This window comes from Polypterus senegalus, chromosome 12 (assembly GCF_016835505.1).
Source record: "Polypterus senegalus isolate Bchr_013 chromosome 12, ASM1683550v1, whole genome shotgun sequence".
NCBI lineage: Eukaryota > Metazoa > Chordata > Cladistia > Polypteriformes > Polypteridae > Polypterus > Polypterus senegalus.
Window position 1 is genome coordinate 52,699,863 of NC_053165.1, and position 15,092 is coordinate 52,714,954.

General features: G+C 35.2%; 1 protein-coding gene across 1 annotated transcript; it reads left to right on the plus strand.

The window, feature by feature from the left end:
* Positions 1-555: 555 nt before the first annotated feature.
* On the plus strand, positions 556-12,672 carry sec61a1 (SEC61 translocon subunit alpha 1). Its single transcript, XM_039771272.1, has 12 exons — positions 556-777; positions 1,715-1,782; positions 2,758-2,823; positions 4,044-4,122; positions 4,475-4,606; positions 5,058-5,167; positions 5,532-5,685; positions 6,168-6,328; positions 7,017-7,214; positions 7,594-7,785; positions 9,698-9,774; positions 11,381-12,672. The coding sequence occupies exons 1-12, from the start codon at positions 771-773 to the stop codon at positions 11,565-11,567; spliced, it is 1,431 nt and encodes a 476-aa protein (XP_039627206.1). The 5' UTR covers positions 556-770; the 3' UTR covers positions 11,568-12,672.
* Positions 12,673-15,092: the final 2,420 nt, after the last annotated feature.

Genomic DNA, 15,092 nt, shown 5'->3' on the forward strand with positions numbered 1-15,092 from the left:
ATGGTCCCTCAAGATCTCTGAATTTGCCATTAGTGTCCCCTACTGTTGATGGTAATGATTCTTGAAAGGTGTCATATCCTTTCTTATTAACTGTTTACTGTTGAGTACTGAAGGTGTTAACCTAACAATGCTGTTTCATCTATAAATAGGAAAGGTATTTTCTGAAAAAAAAAAACATGTTTTGTTACATTCTATCAAAAATACGTTTTTAACTGACTCCTAATTTAAACAACATCATTGAGTATATGTGTCCCTCGGCTACTGATAAGCAGGTTAAGAAAATTTAAGGATGGTTGCTTACTGAATAGATTAACCTAAATATTCGGTTTCATCTGAAAATAGTTAGTGTAATTCTTAAATAAAGACATTTTGTTATATTAGAACTCGATAAACACTTGTTTAAAAATAAATAGGGGGGAAACTATCTTGCGGGAACAATTTGCTCCTGCAATACGATTTGCGCGTGCTTTCACTATCGCACGAAAACGTCTGTCATAAAGATCGTGCACGTAGTAAAGCGCGCGAGCGCACGCACATGCACGCACCGGATACGGAAGACCAATGGGCGGTGCACAGAGACGTATCGGAAGCAAGTCCGCCCCGCACTGACGTGGTTTATCCAGAGGCTGAACCTTGAGTAGTGTTGACGTGTCTTTATCGGTGTTCTCTTCTCAAGTAGCTGCCGGTCAGCTCAGCACATCGAGTCCAAGCCGGAGGCGAGAGGTGCCTTCTGAAACGTTTCGGGACCAGTGACCTATAGCTAGGCCGCCATGGGGAGTAAGTATCAACGGCATGATTTTTTATCGCAAGCTGGTGATGCGGCCTGTTGTGTTTGAATGAGGACGGAGGCCATTTTTATGTTGGGGGGAAAAATAGTAACGAATGTTCGAGTACTGAAATAACGTTTTAAATGTCACACTTTGTATATTTTTTTCAGCGCTGTAGTCCGCTTGTATGACGGATCAAACTGTCGGGTTTAACCTTGGTCACAGTCACTAGGTAGTGGCGCGTGGGTTATCCTTAATTTTCTTAGGTATTTGCCGATTCATATCGTATAGGTTGTATTGGAAAGCGCAGTGCAGTGTAGTGCTGGTGACAGTGATGTTTTGCAAAAGTAGTGACTTGCATAAAACCCCCGTAATGGTGGTTAATGAGAGCAATTGTGGTATTTATTAGCCCAAATGGTCGTGATGAAAGAAAAAGCAGGATTTAGTATGTAAAGTTAATTATCATTACCCCTTTCCTATAATGATGACGTAATCATTCCTGTCGATCTGGATATGGTCACTTTGCATACAGTGATTTTAAAACCTAAAGATTTAGGTGGGGTATTTGGCGTTATTTGGTTAATGACAGGACAGGAAATTTTACGAATGACTTAATCAAGCGGTAATAACTTTAAAAGGCTTACTGTTTTTGAATGTGCGTTTATGTGTTAGAAGTCAGGTATTGCATACTTGGGTATTTTCACATATTTCGAGACCGAAAGCACGACATTCAAACAACAAACGCATCAGCTCATTTTAGACCAGTTTTTGTAAGCGATTCTTTAAAGAGGAGATGCATATGGCAGGGCTAGCTAGTAGTTGGAATAGTGAGGTTCCAGTGAAGACTTGAGTGCCACGTCTGCTTTACACTTCGGGGCAGGCTGTGTCACAGGAGACCCTGGGATTTCGTCCTTAATGTTTTTTGTTTTTTTTTTCTTCTTTTATAGTTAAGTTCTTAGAAGTAATAAAGCCGTTTTGTGCGGTTTTACCAGAAATTCAGAAACCAGAAAGAAAAGTAAGTAGCATTCTTTTTTGCTTTTAATTGGATTACATTTTAAGTTAATACTGACGCATAGGTTAAGTCATAATGCATGAAGCCTTTGAACTGTAAACAAGTTAAAAGCAGTGATTTGTTTGAATTGGCTTTTGGTTAACAGGTTGTAGTCGGAGCAAACCCATATTTCTGGCGCTTTATGAAAATAGTAGAAATATTACTGAAATTGTGTGCTTGGAATTTTAAATCTTAAATGGAAATATGTTGACATAGTAACTGCTAAAGGTGACTCGGTAGCCATTGTGGATGTTATCTACAAGGATACATGGATTACTTGAATTATGCCTGGAAACCATGTGCAATAGCTCACTTTTATTTAAAGATACAAAGGCTATCCTAAAATCATTGTTTGATTTCAGGGGTGTTTTATAGATACAGTATGTCTAAAGGTCTTGAGAGAGTTCTCCTGTGGTGGACACCGCATGAGCATGATAGTATTCTGCTCAATGAGTGTTATTTCCCAAGCCCAATTTATACCATGTCACTGAGTCAGTTATTTAGTCGTAATTAAATTGATCTCTAGTTATTTTCTCATAAAAGATATTAACAGAACCATACCTAGAGTTTTTTTTTTTTTGTAAGTGGTAAAATGCCAAAAAGCAGAAGTGTTTTTTGCTTTTGCCCATGTTTGCTGGTATTTAAAACAAAAAATATTGTAATGCTTCCTTTAGGTGAGAATTGGAACTACAATGAAAAAAAATGCAGCTAGATATTGATGTTGCTTACTTTAGGTATTGGTTTTCCTTTCAGGCATAACAGAACTGTCAATATCAGTGGAAACCTATTAAGTGTGATCTAAAATTGGTTATAAGCCTGGAAGCTAAGATAGTTTAAGAATACTTAATTTAATACATAACTCACAATTTCAAGTGTGTTTTGCAGCTGTTGAATAGTCTATAATGATGTTACTGACTTTGTTTTGTTTTTGTTTTAAAGATTCAATTCCGAGAAAAAGTACTATGGACCGCTATAACCTTGTTCATTTTCTTAGTATGTTGCCAGGTGAGTTGTGCGTTTTTTTTGGGATGGGGGTATGGAGAATTTGGCCCAAAAGTCACTCGTGTGTAATTTTGTTTAGTATTCATCTACAGTCAGGTCTATGCTTTATTTGAGATTATCTCTGTATAGATAAAAGTGTATGTAACCAATTTTTTTTTCCCCTGCTTTTTTTTTTTTTCTCCTACTAAGCCTCATTTTCACAAATGCTTAGACCCTTTTTTCCACTTTTAAAATTATGTTCACATGGACATTTTTGGTGTGTAATATAAAGAATCATTAATTGCTGTAAAACTATAAAAACAAAGAACAAAAATTAAAAAAATGGCTAAACTAAAGAAAAACTTAAATGTCTTAACTAAGAAAACACTGGGTTTCTGGTTTTGTTTCTAGTAGTCTTTTGCACCATGGCTATTTCATTATATGATTTTTAGATAGTTGGCTTTAAATGGCCTTTTGAATATGGTGCTGAAAAAAGTTGCTATTTGCTGTTTATAAGAACTTTCTGTTCCACCCTTTCAGTTCAACAGTTACTAGAAAATGCAAGAAATCTCCTTTGATGTCTTGTAAATTTTCACCTGGAGGTAGTAGTAAAGGAGAGAATTAAAAAAACAAAAAGCTGAGCACCATTTTAAGCAATACTGCACATCCTGCCTCTGATGCGGAGTACTTTTATCCAACAAATTATTTAGCAGAAGTATGTTAAATGCTACTTGGGTTCCTTTATAACGACAGCAATACATCTGTGTAATGCCTCACTGTGACAGCCAAGTCAGAACTTTTCTTTCTTTTTAATATTCTTGCTTTGTAGTTATTCTGGTGTCTGTTCAGACCTGTGTGTGTGTGTGTATGTATATGTATGTATATATATATATAATATATATATATATATATATATATATATATATATATATATACACACACACACCTATACCTATTTATGCATTTATTTAAAGAGCTTTTGTAAAAAGCCAGATTTTCCCTTGGGAACAAAGTTCCATCTGTATCGATCATGCATCAGTGTGGTTAAGTAATGGGATGGAATACTAATGCCTTGTTTCTGCATGTAAACCAGTGTAGTTCATTTTTCAAACCAGGAAAAACAATTCTTGAAGACAGAGGTGATTCGCATCTGTATTTAATTTATTAGTGCTGGCTCTTGTAATTTGATATCGAATAACTGGCACCAACTTTTTCTAAAATCTTTTATTAACTTGCATTTCTAGATTCCTTTGTTTGGGATTATGTCATCAGATTCAGCTGACCCCTTCTACTGGATGAGAGTTATTCTGGCATCAAATAGAGGTACTATCTTGTCACATCTGTCAGGTTATTTATGACCGTTTACCTGCCTTTGAGATATTACTTTTGAATGTTACGGAAATGCAATCACATTCCAGTACTGCTAAGATACTATTAGGCATATCTTACTGTAATATTAAACAATTATACTTTTTCTCTATTGGTTTATGTATGATTAAGACATGATTTATGTGAAATGTATTCTGATATTAAAATTAAAGTAGTTTGTTTTCACTTCACAGTGTTTGGTAAAGTGAGCATGTTTTAAACAGGAAATCATTATGTTGAGTATTTTAGTTAGAGATGCATCTTTCTTATGACCATCCTTAAATATTTAATGCATCTTGTTGGTTAGGTACCCTCATGGAGCTTGGTATTTCACCAATTGTGACCTCTGGCCTCATCATGCAGCTACTGGCTGGGGCTAAAATCATTGAAGTTGGTGATACTCCAAAAGACAGAGCCCTTTTCAATGGAGCCCAGAAATGTGAGTACATTTTCTTTTGTTTGGTATTAGGCTGTCAGTTTGGAACAATTTTAGAATTTCTTTTAAACTCTTTTCTGTAGTTGTACTCCTACACTCTTTGATTCTATGACGATAACTAGATAGTCTGTACATGTGAACAATTCTATTTGAAAAAGGTACATGAGAACTTAATTAGTTACCTTTAAATAGAGAACAATGGATACATTTTTTTTACTCAAACTAGTTAATATTTATAGTTGTACAAGCAGAATATTCAGCTTTGACCATTAACTCTGTAAATCTCAGCCATGCTTTTAATACCTGGCATCTTGGGAAATGCTAAGTGTAGATCGTGGAAATCTACCCTAGAGTTCATTATCCTTACCTTGACTATTCTATTGTAAAATTATATTAGCAAATGTGTTATTCCAGTGTTGCCTGTAGTTTTACTGTTGATCTGTTTGTTCTTTAGTATTTGGAATGATCATTACAATTGGCCAGGCTATTGTGTACGTCATGACCGGAATGTATGGAGATCCATCTGAAATGGGAGCTGGCATTTGCTTGCTTATAATCATCCAGGTAAGGTCACATTTGTTTTTGTTGAAATATTTAGTGGTTACCTTAAAACTATATTTCACATCTTCCTGTGTGTCTTGTGGAAGACCAGATGATCCTTTATAAATTCTTATGTTCTATATTTTTGTAATTATGTTGAAACAGACTACTGTGTCTTGTTGCTTATTTTTGCTTTATTCTGAATAAACTACTGCATTATTATTGCATTGATGGCCCTATATTTTTGCCTGAGAATGATCTGTTTTATACTTAATAGAAAGATGAGTACTTTAAGTTGGTGATAAATATTGCAGCTAATATTTGTATTCTTTTTGTAAAGATGGCAGACATTGCTCTAACATGTACAATTTCTAAATTATTATTCTAGCTTTTTGTTGCTGGTCTGATTGTCTTGCTTCTGGATGAACTGCTTCAGAAGGGCTATGGTTTGGGCTCTGGTATTTCATTGTTCATTGCAACCAATATCTGCGAGACCATCGTTTGGAAAGCTTTCAGCCCAACCACTGTGAACACTGGTAGAGGTATGTCAGTAATATCTTTTTGGGTTAGGAGGATGGTGAAGTGGGATGCAGTTGTTCGCAGTTAGTATTTGTCTTTCTTTGTAAGTGATGTAGTTGTGACTTGGAAAGCGTTGGTGACAAATGTATTCAATAAAGTTAAAAGGGAAGGAGTTGACCAGTGTGACAGTTAGGAGGAGACCCCTGGCATTGTTTAATTTTCCAATGGACATTGAATTTTCCTTTGTAATGTAACCTGTCACCCATCCTCATCGTTCTGTAGAGCTTTGTAAATCTTGTCAGGGCATTGTTAGTTTGAATTAATTTTCTTTGTTATTCCACTGCTGGTTTTGAGAGTCAGTTATGAATGTAAATTTTTGTTAAGCTTTTCCTTTTTTAACCTTGGTAATCCCCAAATTCTTAACATTGTTTCTAGTTTTGCTGTAGTATTAGGAGGGAGATCATGTGGATGATGTGCGGTATTTTTTTCTGTCTCCCGCCTTCAGGCACGGAGTTTGAGGGAGCTATAATCGCCCTGTTCCACCTCCTGGCAACCCGTACAGACAAAGTCCGTGCCCTTAGAGAAGCCTTTTATCGTCAGAACCTTCCTAACCTCATGAATTTGATTGCTACTGTGTTTGTGTTTGCTGTGGTTATTTACTTCCAGGTAAGTTACTAGTTACTCTATGTACTATGAAGCTACTTACATCTTATACACTTAGTATGAAACTGCGGAAGGAAGGGGGTGCCATATTGGGAAAATACTTTGTACAGTATTTGAGTGTTAATATACTATAGTGCAGTCATTGGCATTGGTTTCAAAAGGGTTTTGCATCTTTTTTTGATTTTGATTAAACTTAGCATTTGAATTTACCTGAACTAGCCTTCCAGTTTATTTTGAAAAACATCTGCTTGAGAGAGAGGCACTCCACTGTGAAGACTATAAAAATAGTTTTCTTATGAGCTGTAATTGTTTGTACTATCAAAGCTTTATGGCTCTGTACTTTTTTTTTTTATTGGCATGGTCAACTTTATTTATATATAGATTTCCAAAGTAGTTATAATCCTAACTATCTGCAGAAATTCATGATTGTTGACAAAAACATATGACCATCAAAGTATCTTTTCTCCACTCAGATATTCTTTATGAATATCTTTAATTTTGTGACTCGGTTCATATTACCTATTTATATTTAAGTCAGATCACCTATCTTGTTTTTAGGTTAGATGGGGGGAATTGTTCCTGCAAGGCAGCATTTCCCTGCAGGGGTTACTGTTTTCTCACACATGACTGATACTTTCATGATAAATGTATATATTTGTGTGATGTAATATTTATTTATTGTCTTATTTAGGGATTCAGGGTTGATCTTCCAATTAAATCAGCCCGATACAGGGGTCAGTACAACACTTATCCCATCAAGCTGTTTTATACCTCAAACATTCCAATCATCCTTCAGTCTGCCCTGGTTTCCAACTTGTATGTCATCTCTCAGATGTTGTCCACTCGCTTCAGTGGAAACTTCTTGGTGAATCTACTGGGAACATGGTCTGTAAGTATGATCAGGAATAAAGAATTGTTTTGCCTAGATGTTTGTCTTGTGTTATCATGGACTACTTAGTAAAATTAATGTCCATTCTTAAAGCAGTGATGTTGTTTTCATTGATACTCAAAAAATGTGTATTAAAACCGTTCCCTAAAAAGCAAAACTTTAGTGTATCTGGATGTTAGCATGAATGGCACAGTGGTACTGACATACTAGTATTGTGAGGTAGTAATAAGTGTTCGGTTTCCAAGACTTTGCATCCTTTTCAGTGTGAACTGTGTTCAATAAATTCATATTTCTTTAGAAAAATATGGGTCATATTTTGTTATGCAACTGTGTTGCAGCATATTGTTTAAATTCTACATTTCATTTTTGTCTTAATTAGGACACTTCTGCTGGTGGACCAGCCCGGGCCTACCCAGTTGGTGGTCTGTGCTATTACTTGTCACCGCCTGAATCTTTCACATCTGTTCTAGAGGATCCAGTTCATGCTCTCATATATATTGTCTTCATGTTGGGGTCTTGTGCCTTTTTTTCCAAGACTTGGATTGAGGTGTCTGGCTCTTCAGCTAAAGATGTAAGTGTGGATTTGGGAGTTGGCTTAAAAGCATCATAAAGTGTATTCATGTATTTAATGCTTTATAAAACATTGCCTTCAAGTCTTGTCTTATTTAATACAAGGAGAGTGATTTATGTGATTTAATCAATTTGAATATGTATGGTACTGCTAGCAGCCCCATTATTTAAGTGGCTGCTGTTCAACTTTTATATAACACATCTTTAATGCAAATGATGTAGCTCAAAGTGCTTTACAAGATGAAGAAAAAATCTAAAAATTAGATTAGGCAATACTGAGTAACAAAGAATAAAGTAAGATCCAGCGCCAGGAGGACTGGGGGGGGCGCTGCAGGGATTCTGAGGTCACGAGACTGATCAGCCCCCACTGGGAATATGTACATTATGAGCATGCAACTTTGGGAAGGAGTAGGTGAAAATGTCAGTCTCTAGCAGCTCAATGGTAGAATGATTTCTAATTGAGCTGCTAAGACAGTGCATCAAAGAGGTGTGGAATAAGGAAATTGAAAGTGAAATTTGGAGGATTATCCAATGTATGGAAAAATCTTAAAATATTGATGATTCATCCTCTAGTAATGATGCAAAATGAAGTCTTAACTTCCCTGACCTATATTGCTGAAATTAAACTTGAAATGTTTCAGTAGCAGAGTCAGTCAAACTGTAAGGGATGTATACAGAATATAAGTATTTGGAGAAATTACATTTGTTTGGATATTTTTGTCTATGTTCAGGTGTTCACCTTTAATCTTGTAGAAGTATTCTCTTGATTACTGAGCTTTCACCATAATCTAGTCAAAGTGAATTTCTTTTAATGCCTTTTTAACACGTGCAGAATTTGAGGAATGCATTGCTGATCAGATTTTGGTTCAGTGCATTAACTTAAAGCAGTTTCTTGTCTTTTTCGAAATGCAGACTCTTGCTGCTGTTGATTTAATAGGAGCATCTGCTTAGTATTTAGCCCAGTTTTTCTCCTCTAAACATACCGCTCATTAAAACACATTTTGTTATTTCAGAAATACTGGGAATGGAGTGTTTGACTACATTCATTAGGCTTCATTGTTTAATATATTGCTTTAACAATGCTTGAAAATATTTCGGATTCTTTGCTTACCATTTGTAATGAATTGAAAAGTGTGCAGTTCAATATTTGGAATATTAAAGCTCTGTTCTGCAGTATAAACAAACATATTTGTAAATGGTGATATACCGAAGGTTGTGTACATGTTTGTTTTCTTTATTGATTTTTCCATAATTGGTCTATATACTTTAAAAAAAAAATTCAAAATGAAATTTTGAAAAACCAGTTCTGTGAAGGTTTGGTTGGAGATGAGATTTTTGTATTTTTTTGGGGACCTATAGAAAACTTTCAGTTCAGGACTCACCAGCCCTAGAATATACACCTGGACCACATTTCTTCCCCTGACTGGGTTCATAATTTTAAACTTATAAATGTGGTTTGATACAGTACAAAAAGGCTACAAGTACAACATGGTATTTACCTTCTAAATACTCTGATCTGTTTACAGGGCAATGCTATTGCTTAACCTTTCTCTTGAATGCACTGTGTTTTTTGTAATACCATGTGCTCACAGTTAGGCATACCCAAGAGCCTTTGTTTGATATTTTAAAAAGCGTTTTAAAGTACAGCTGTCTTTATCTTGGGTCTAAATGATCAAGCCTGCCTAATTTGAAAACACAGTGGCCAGTTGACAATGCAAGAACTGTAACATCCACCTGTGACGTTCCACATATAAATTGCTTTTTAAAGGTGTTGAACACAGTGCGGTCTGTTATGTCCTCATTTTTGCATATGCCAGTTATGTTTAACATAGGCCTTATTGGGATTTATTAAATATTGCCTGACTTAATACTAGATTACAATGTGAAGTTCTTTTTTTATTTGCTGTCTACAGGTTGCAAAACAATTAAAGGAACAGCAGATGGTTATGAGAGGCCACAGAGAAACATCTATGGTCCATGAACTCAACAGGTTGGTATTAAAGGAAAGACTAATTGTATTGTTGCCTATAAGAACAGTCTAAGAAAACCATGTGTATGCTAAGCCAGTCAATGTACGCTTAAGGTTTATGGGGAGCTTATTTCCTTGTTTAATGCACCTTACATAAGGGCGCTAGTTTTTGTATTTAATTTGAGTCTGTTTCACATAACCTTATAAAAGACACTAGTGTTATTAACGATATATGCAGACATACTGTGTAAACCTGGGCTCTACTGCTATATTCCTCACACTTGTGTGCGCTAACTTCAGATATCCCTTTGTTGCTAAACATTATATTCATTTGCTTTTTTGATAGAGATTAACCTAATGGTTTGGGTACAGCAAAATTAAATGTCTTAGACTTAACATTAATTAGTGCCTTTAAAAAAAGTATTTTAATTGTAATTGTACTTAAAGTACTGTTTTATTGCTCAGATATTCAGAAATTTGTAAAATACCCTAAAGCAAATGACAGTTAGATTTTTATAAATGTTTTGTAGATACTGTATCTAGACGATCACTGTAATGCAAGCACTTATCACAATGGCAGTTTGATAATTTGTAAACAGTTAAGTGAAAAAAGCAACAGGACAAAATTTAAAACTGCTGTTTACTATGAGCTTGTACCGTCCCAAGCAGAAGTTTGGTGTATAGTTGCCTGACTCTGGATAACTGTGTGACTCTTGTGTAATGTTTTTTAATAAAAATAACTAAAGCATTGTTGATCAAAAGCAAAGCTAAAAGTTACAAGAAAAGTGAAAACTACAAATTCTTGTAAACTGAAACATTAAGATGGTTGGAAGTTTTATGCAGCTCAAAAGGAAAGACCCTGATTGGGGGGAGACCTAAACTGCTTTAATGTTGGTGTCTATGATGAGGCTGGGGATTCTGACATGCTGAAAGGACAAATCTGTCAGAGGAGGTAAAATTGGTTGTGTTGGCTGACGTGCTTTGTTTGCAGAAAGCCTGTGTTTGGGCAGGTTTTGAATAGAGAAGCAAATGTTTATTGAATCCGGAAGGTTTATCAGGTTTTTTCACATTACCTGGATTCATAAGGTGGTATGAAATATTTGATCTGATGTATATTAAAATGTGAACACTGCCAAAGCAAATTGAGAAATTTTACAAAACATTCTGAAGATAGCTCCATATAAATGGAGTGTAAAATGCCTCTTGTTCTCTTTTATGGACATGCAGTATGTTTAAGTCCGTTTGCTATGGAGGCACAGCATGCATTTAATATTCATCAATTGCCCTTTTTTTTTTTTTTTTCTTTTAAGACAACTTAATTAAAGGGTAACCAGATGTTAAATTAACACACAGCTGCAGTTTCATTTTCTTTACTGTGTTTCAGTCATTTTAATCAATTATATCTTGAAAGTGGTTAACAGAAGTAACCTTCACTAAAAAGGAATGGTTTACCTCCTACTGCTTGAGAAAGTAGATTGAAGACAGTTAAAATCTGATAAATTAATTGGGTTTGAATGTGTGTTTGTCGTGAAGTAAAGTAGGTTGTTATGTCGTATTTAGTAGCCACTGGCCTTTGAATACGTGAGAATTTGTTAAAGCAAAGCTGACAGCTAATTTTATCTTTCAGGTACATTCCTACAGCAGCAGCATTTGGTGGTCTCTGCATTGGTGGGTTGTCTGTCATGGCAGATTTCCTGGGTGCAATTGGATCGGGAACTGGGATCTTATTGGCAGTTACAATCATCTACCAGTATTTTGAGATCTTTGTGAAAGAGCAAAGTGAAGTTGGAAGCATGGGTGCCCTCCTTTTCTAAACTAACACAAAAGAAGAAAAATCAGTCTTTTGACATTTCTTACATTATGAAAACTGTAAGGACTTTTCCCTCCCTACCCCCTTGGTACATCAAAGTGAAAATCTTGACTTTTTTATATATATTTATATGTATATATAAATGTATGCAGGCACATCAACTGGGTGTGGAATTTATTCTACATTTCGCCCCGTATGCTGAAGTGGAAGGAAACATTTGAACTCTTTGCTTTTTATGAAGATGATGATGTTTTTTATTTTCTACAGAAGCAGTCAAGTTCAGTGCATGTTGTGGTGTGGTTGGATTTTTTTTTTTTTTTGGATATGGAGTGCCATATCATGTTTCCATATTTCCCCATGAAATTAAGTTTTAAAAACGCAAACATTGACCTAAGGCTAAATATTCCTGTTAACAGAAACATTTCATTCAAGCTTCTTTCAGGAGCAGTCCATGTCTGCGCCGATGATGGTGTGTTAAGGGGTCTGATTTATTTTTTTTAATCGGGTGTAGAACACCAGAGGGATAAATCACATGGCACTTTTCCATAAGCTTCTCGTACTCTGACATAGTTTTAAGGAGGAGCTTAGTTGCTTCTTGTGAGTGAAGAAGACTGGAAAAGGTGATTGTCTAACCAACCAGTATTTGCACACAGGTTGGCTGAGTACTCTCTTCACATGTGATGTGGTACAGTCATACAATATCTTAGCTGTATAACCTGCAAGACACAGAACTGACAGTATTCTGTTGCTTATGGAAGTAAAATTTCTAGCTTGTCTACCATTTTTGTTCAGAATAGTAACCAGATTCTGGACGGTTATCTTCCTTTTATTTTGATAGACTTTATTGCTGCAGAGTAAGGTGGAAAATTGATAATTTACTTCTGTGTGTGCATCAGAAAACAGGGTTAATATTTGTAGAGAACATGAACCTTGATGGCAATAAAGAGATACCATAGATTTTTTTCGTCTATTCTGCATTTGTTTTGGTTCAACCGACAGTTTACTTCTGGTTAACGTATAGATTGTTTCTTTTGTATATAAAAAACCCCATGCATTCCTCTTTGGTTAAAATAAATACAATGGACATTTAATAAAGAATTTTGAAAACATTTTTGAAATTAGGATTTTTTTAAATAAAAAAAATCATTGTTAAAATATCAAGTGTTCATATTTCCCTTCAATTGAGTGTATGCGTAATGGTGAACTCCCAAACAAATCCCTTTGACATAATCGTCCCTTTCCAATACTCATGCAGTGCGTTCCCAACAAGAGTTAATATTAAGCCCATGTCTTGTAGCCTTTGACGGTCTATTGTGAAGATTTCAATCTATGGTTGCTCCTCCATTAAGTTCTTAAAGAATGTGGTCTTATCAGTCATTGCTTTTTCTTTTTTGGCCTTTTCTAACAAATCCATTTTTTTTTTTTTTTTCTTGGACACCTTTCATTATGAACTGCCACCTTTTTATGAGCTGTTTCACTTTGCATATAAGTAGACTGTTGTACAGTTTTAGCCATTTGTAGATGCCTTAAGAATAGAAGCAAAAGAACACATTTTATTTGCTACCAGAGTAGATTACAGTACACACTTTCAAGGCTGCTCAGACCCCCAACACTGCCTGAAGGTGGTCTGAGATGCTTCATAAGTGTACATTTTAATCTTCCCAGCCACTAAAAGGGTTTTCTTTTGCTTCATTTCTCATTACATATGAGGAATAAGTTGGTAGTTTAATTAGTTTTTGGTAAAATGAATCAATCTGAACTACTGCACTACCTAGGTTTGCAAAACACTTCAATTTCTATCAATAATATAATACGTAAAAACTCATTTAGTGGCAGTTGAACACCAAGTATTTCCTACTACTGTGGCTCTGGTGCTCAGTTTCCTTATTTCTAGAAGGTACTTTGTATTATGGGTTTATAAGTTACTGTAATTCTACACACAGCTGCAGCAGTACAGTCATTATTTAAAAGAATATAGTTTACATACATTTTATGTTCAAATATTTTATGCGTATCCTCCCTGTAGGATTTTGAATGGCATTTTTTTTTGTTCCCATTTTCCAGACGTGCGTTTTAAGGTTTAACAGGTGACTTCAAGAGCGGTATACCCAATGATGGACTGAGTTCTTTCTATGGGGTTTGTTTTGCTAACAATATTCAAGTGTTGTGGATCTGTGCAAGGGTTCCGTCTGAGACTCTTGATTGATGGATTTTACTAAATTGATCAGCCCTGTTATCTTATTTTTTTAAATGACTAAAATGAGAAATGTGTATTTAGATATACACTGATTGACATCGATCGTTTATGAAGATGTATAAAGTGCAGTAGAAAACATTGGAGTATTTTGTCCTTGGCTGATTAATGTACACTATATTTTTCAGGTTGAGTTGCTTGGATTTGATTAGACTTGAGTAGGAATAAATTGAACGAGTGAAAGAAAAGTGCTATTTAATGAGGTGACAATACTGTCCTCAAAATGAGGATCAAAAAACGAGTGGAGAACTGCCAAGTCATTTGGCTAGGCAAATTCTAAATTACAGATAATTTTTACTATAGTGAGACTAGTTAAAGTTAAAAATCTCTCATTCTTTTACTGCATTGATTTCTGTTGAACTTTTCATTTGGAGTGAGATGCAATTTTAATCAGAGTTCAAATTAGGAAGATCTCTTTGACAAGTCATAATTTGAATTGCTGATTGCTGTAATTGTATTTGACCTACTCAGATTTAATGTTTTCATTTGTTGAGTTAAAGAATTTTATTAATGTAATTTGGTATCTTGAAAATCAGTTAGCATCATGAAAATGCCCCTTCTGTATATCGGGGATCTCAAGCTCCAGTCCTGGAGGGCTGCAGTAGCTGCAGGTTTTCATTCCGTTTTCTTAAATAATGTAACAGGTTTCTGCTTTTAATTGACTTCTTCTGTTTTCAGATTTGTTCCCCTGAATTTTTTCATTGTTCCTCTGAATTGTTCCTTAAAGGGCGCCCAAGCAGAAATGAAATGAAATGTGAAGTGAGTGAGCCAACAGATGATTTAAGTCATGTGGTCAAACTCCAACCAATTTCACTCCAACCAGTTGCTCAATTAGGTGCCAGGCTTTGTATTAATTAAAACTTCTTTTAATTGCATGGCTTGTTGCTGGTCTCATTGTGTAATGGTATATATTTTCAAAATTGCTGATATTTTTCTTTACTGTTTTAAAACCATTGTTAATGTTTTGGGGACCTGAGCAAATCAACATTCTTGAAACCTCAACCCTTTTTTATTTTCAGATATTGTAGGATGGTCAAAGTTTGCTGATCATGTTTTGGTTCATTTTGTATCTCATTGTTTGGCTCTTAATTAAGGGAAAAACAATTACTGGTTCTGAATCTTCAAGAGCAAGTCAATACAAATGAATTCAAACGATGTTAATTAGCAGCAGAAACAGGCCACTAATTAAGAAAAGGGTTAGAATGAAAACCTGCAGCTACTGTGGCCCTCCAGGACTGGAGTCTGAGATCCCTGCTCTATATGGGATTGTTACAT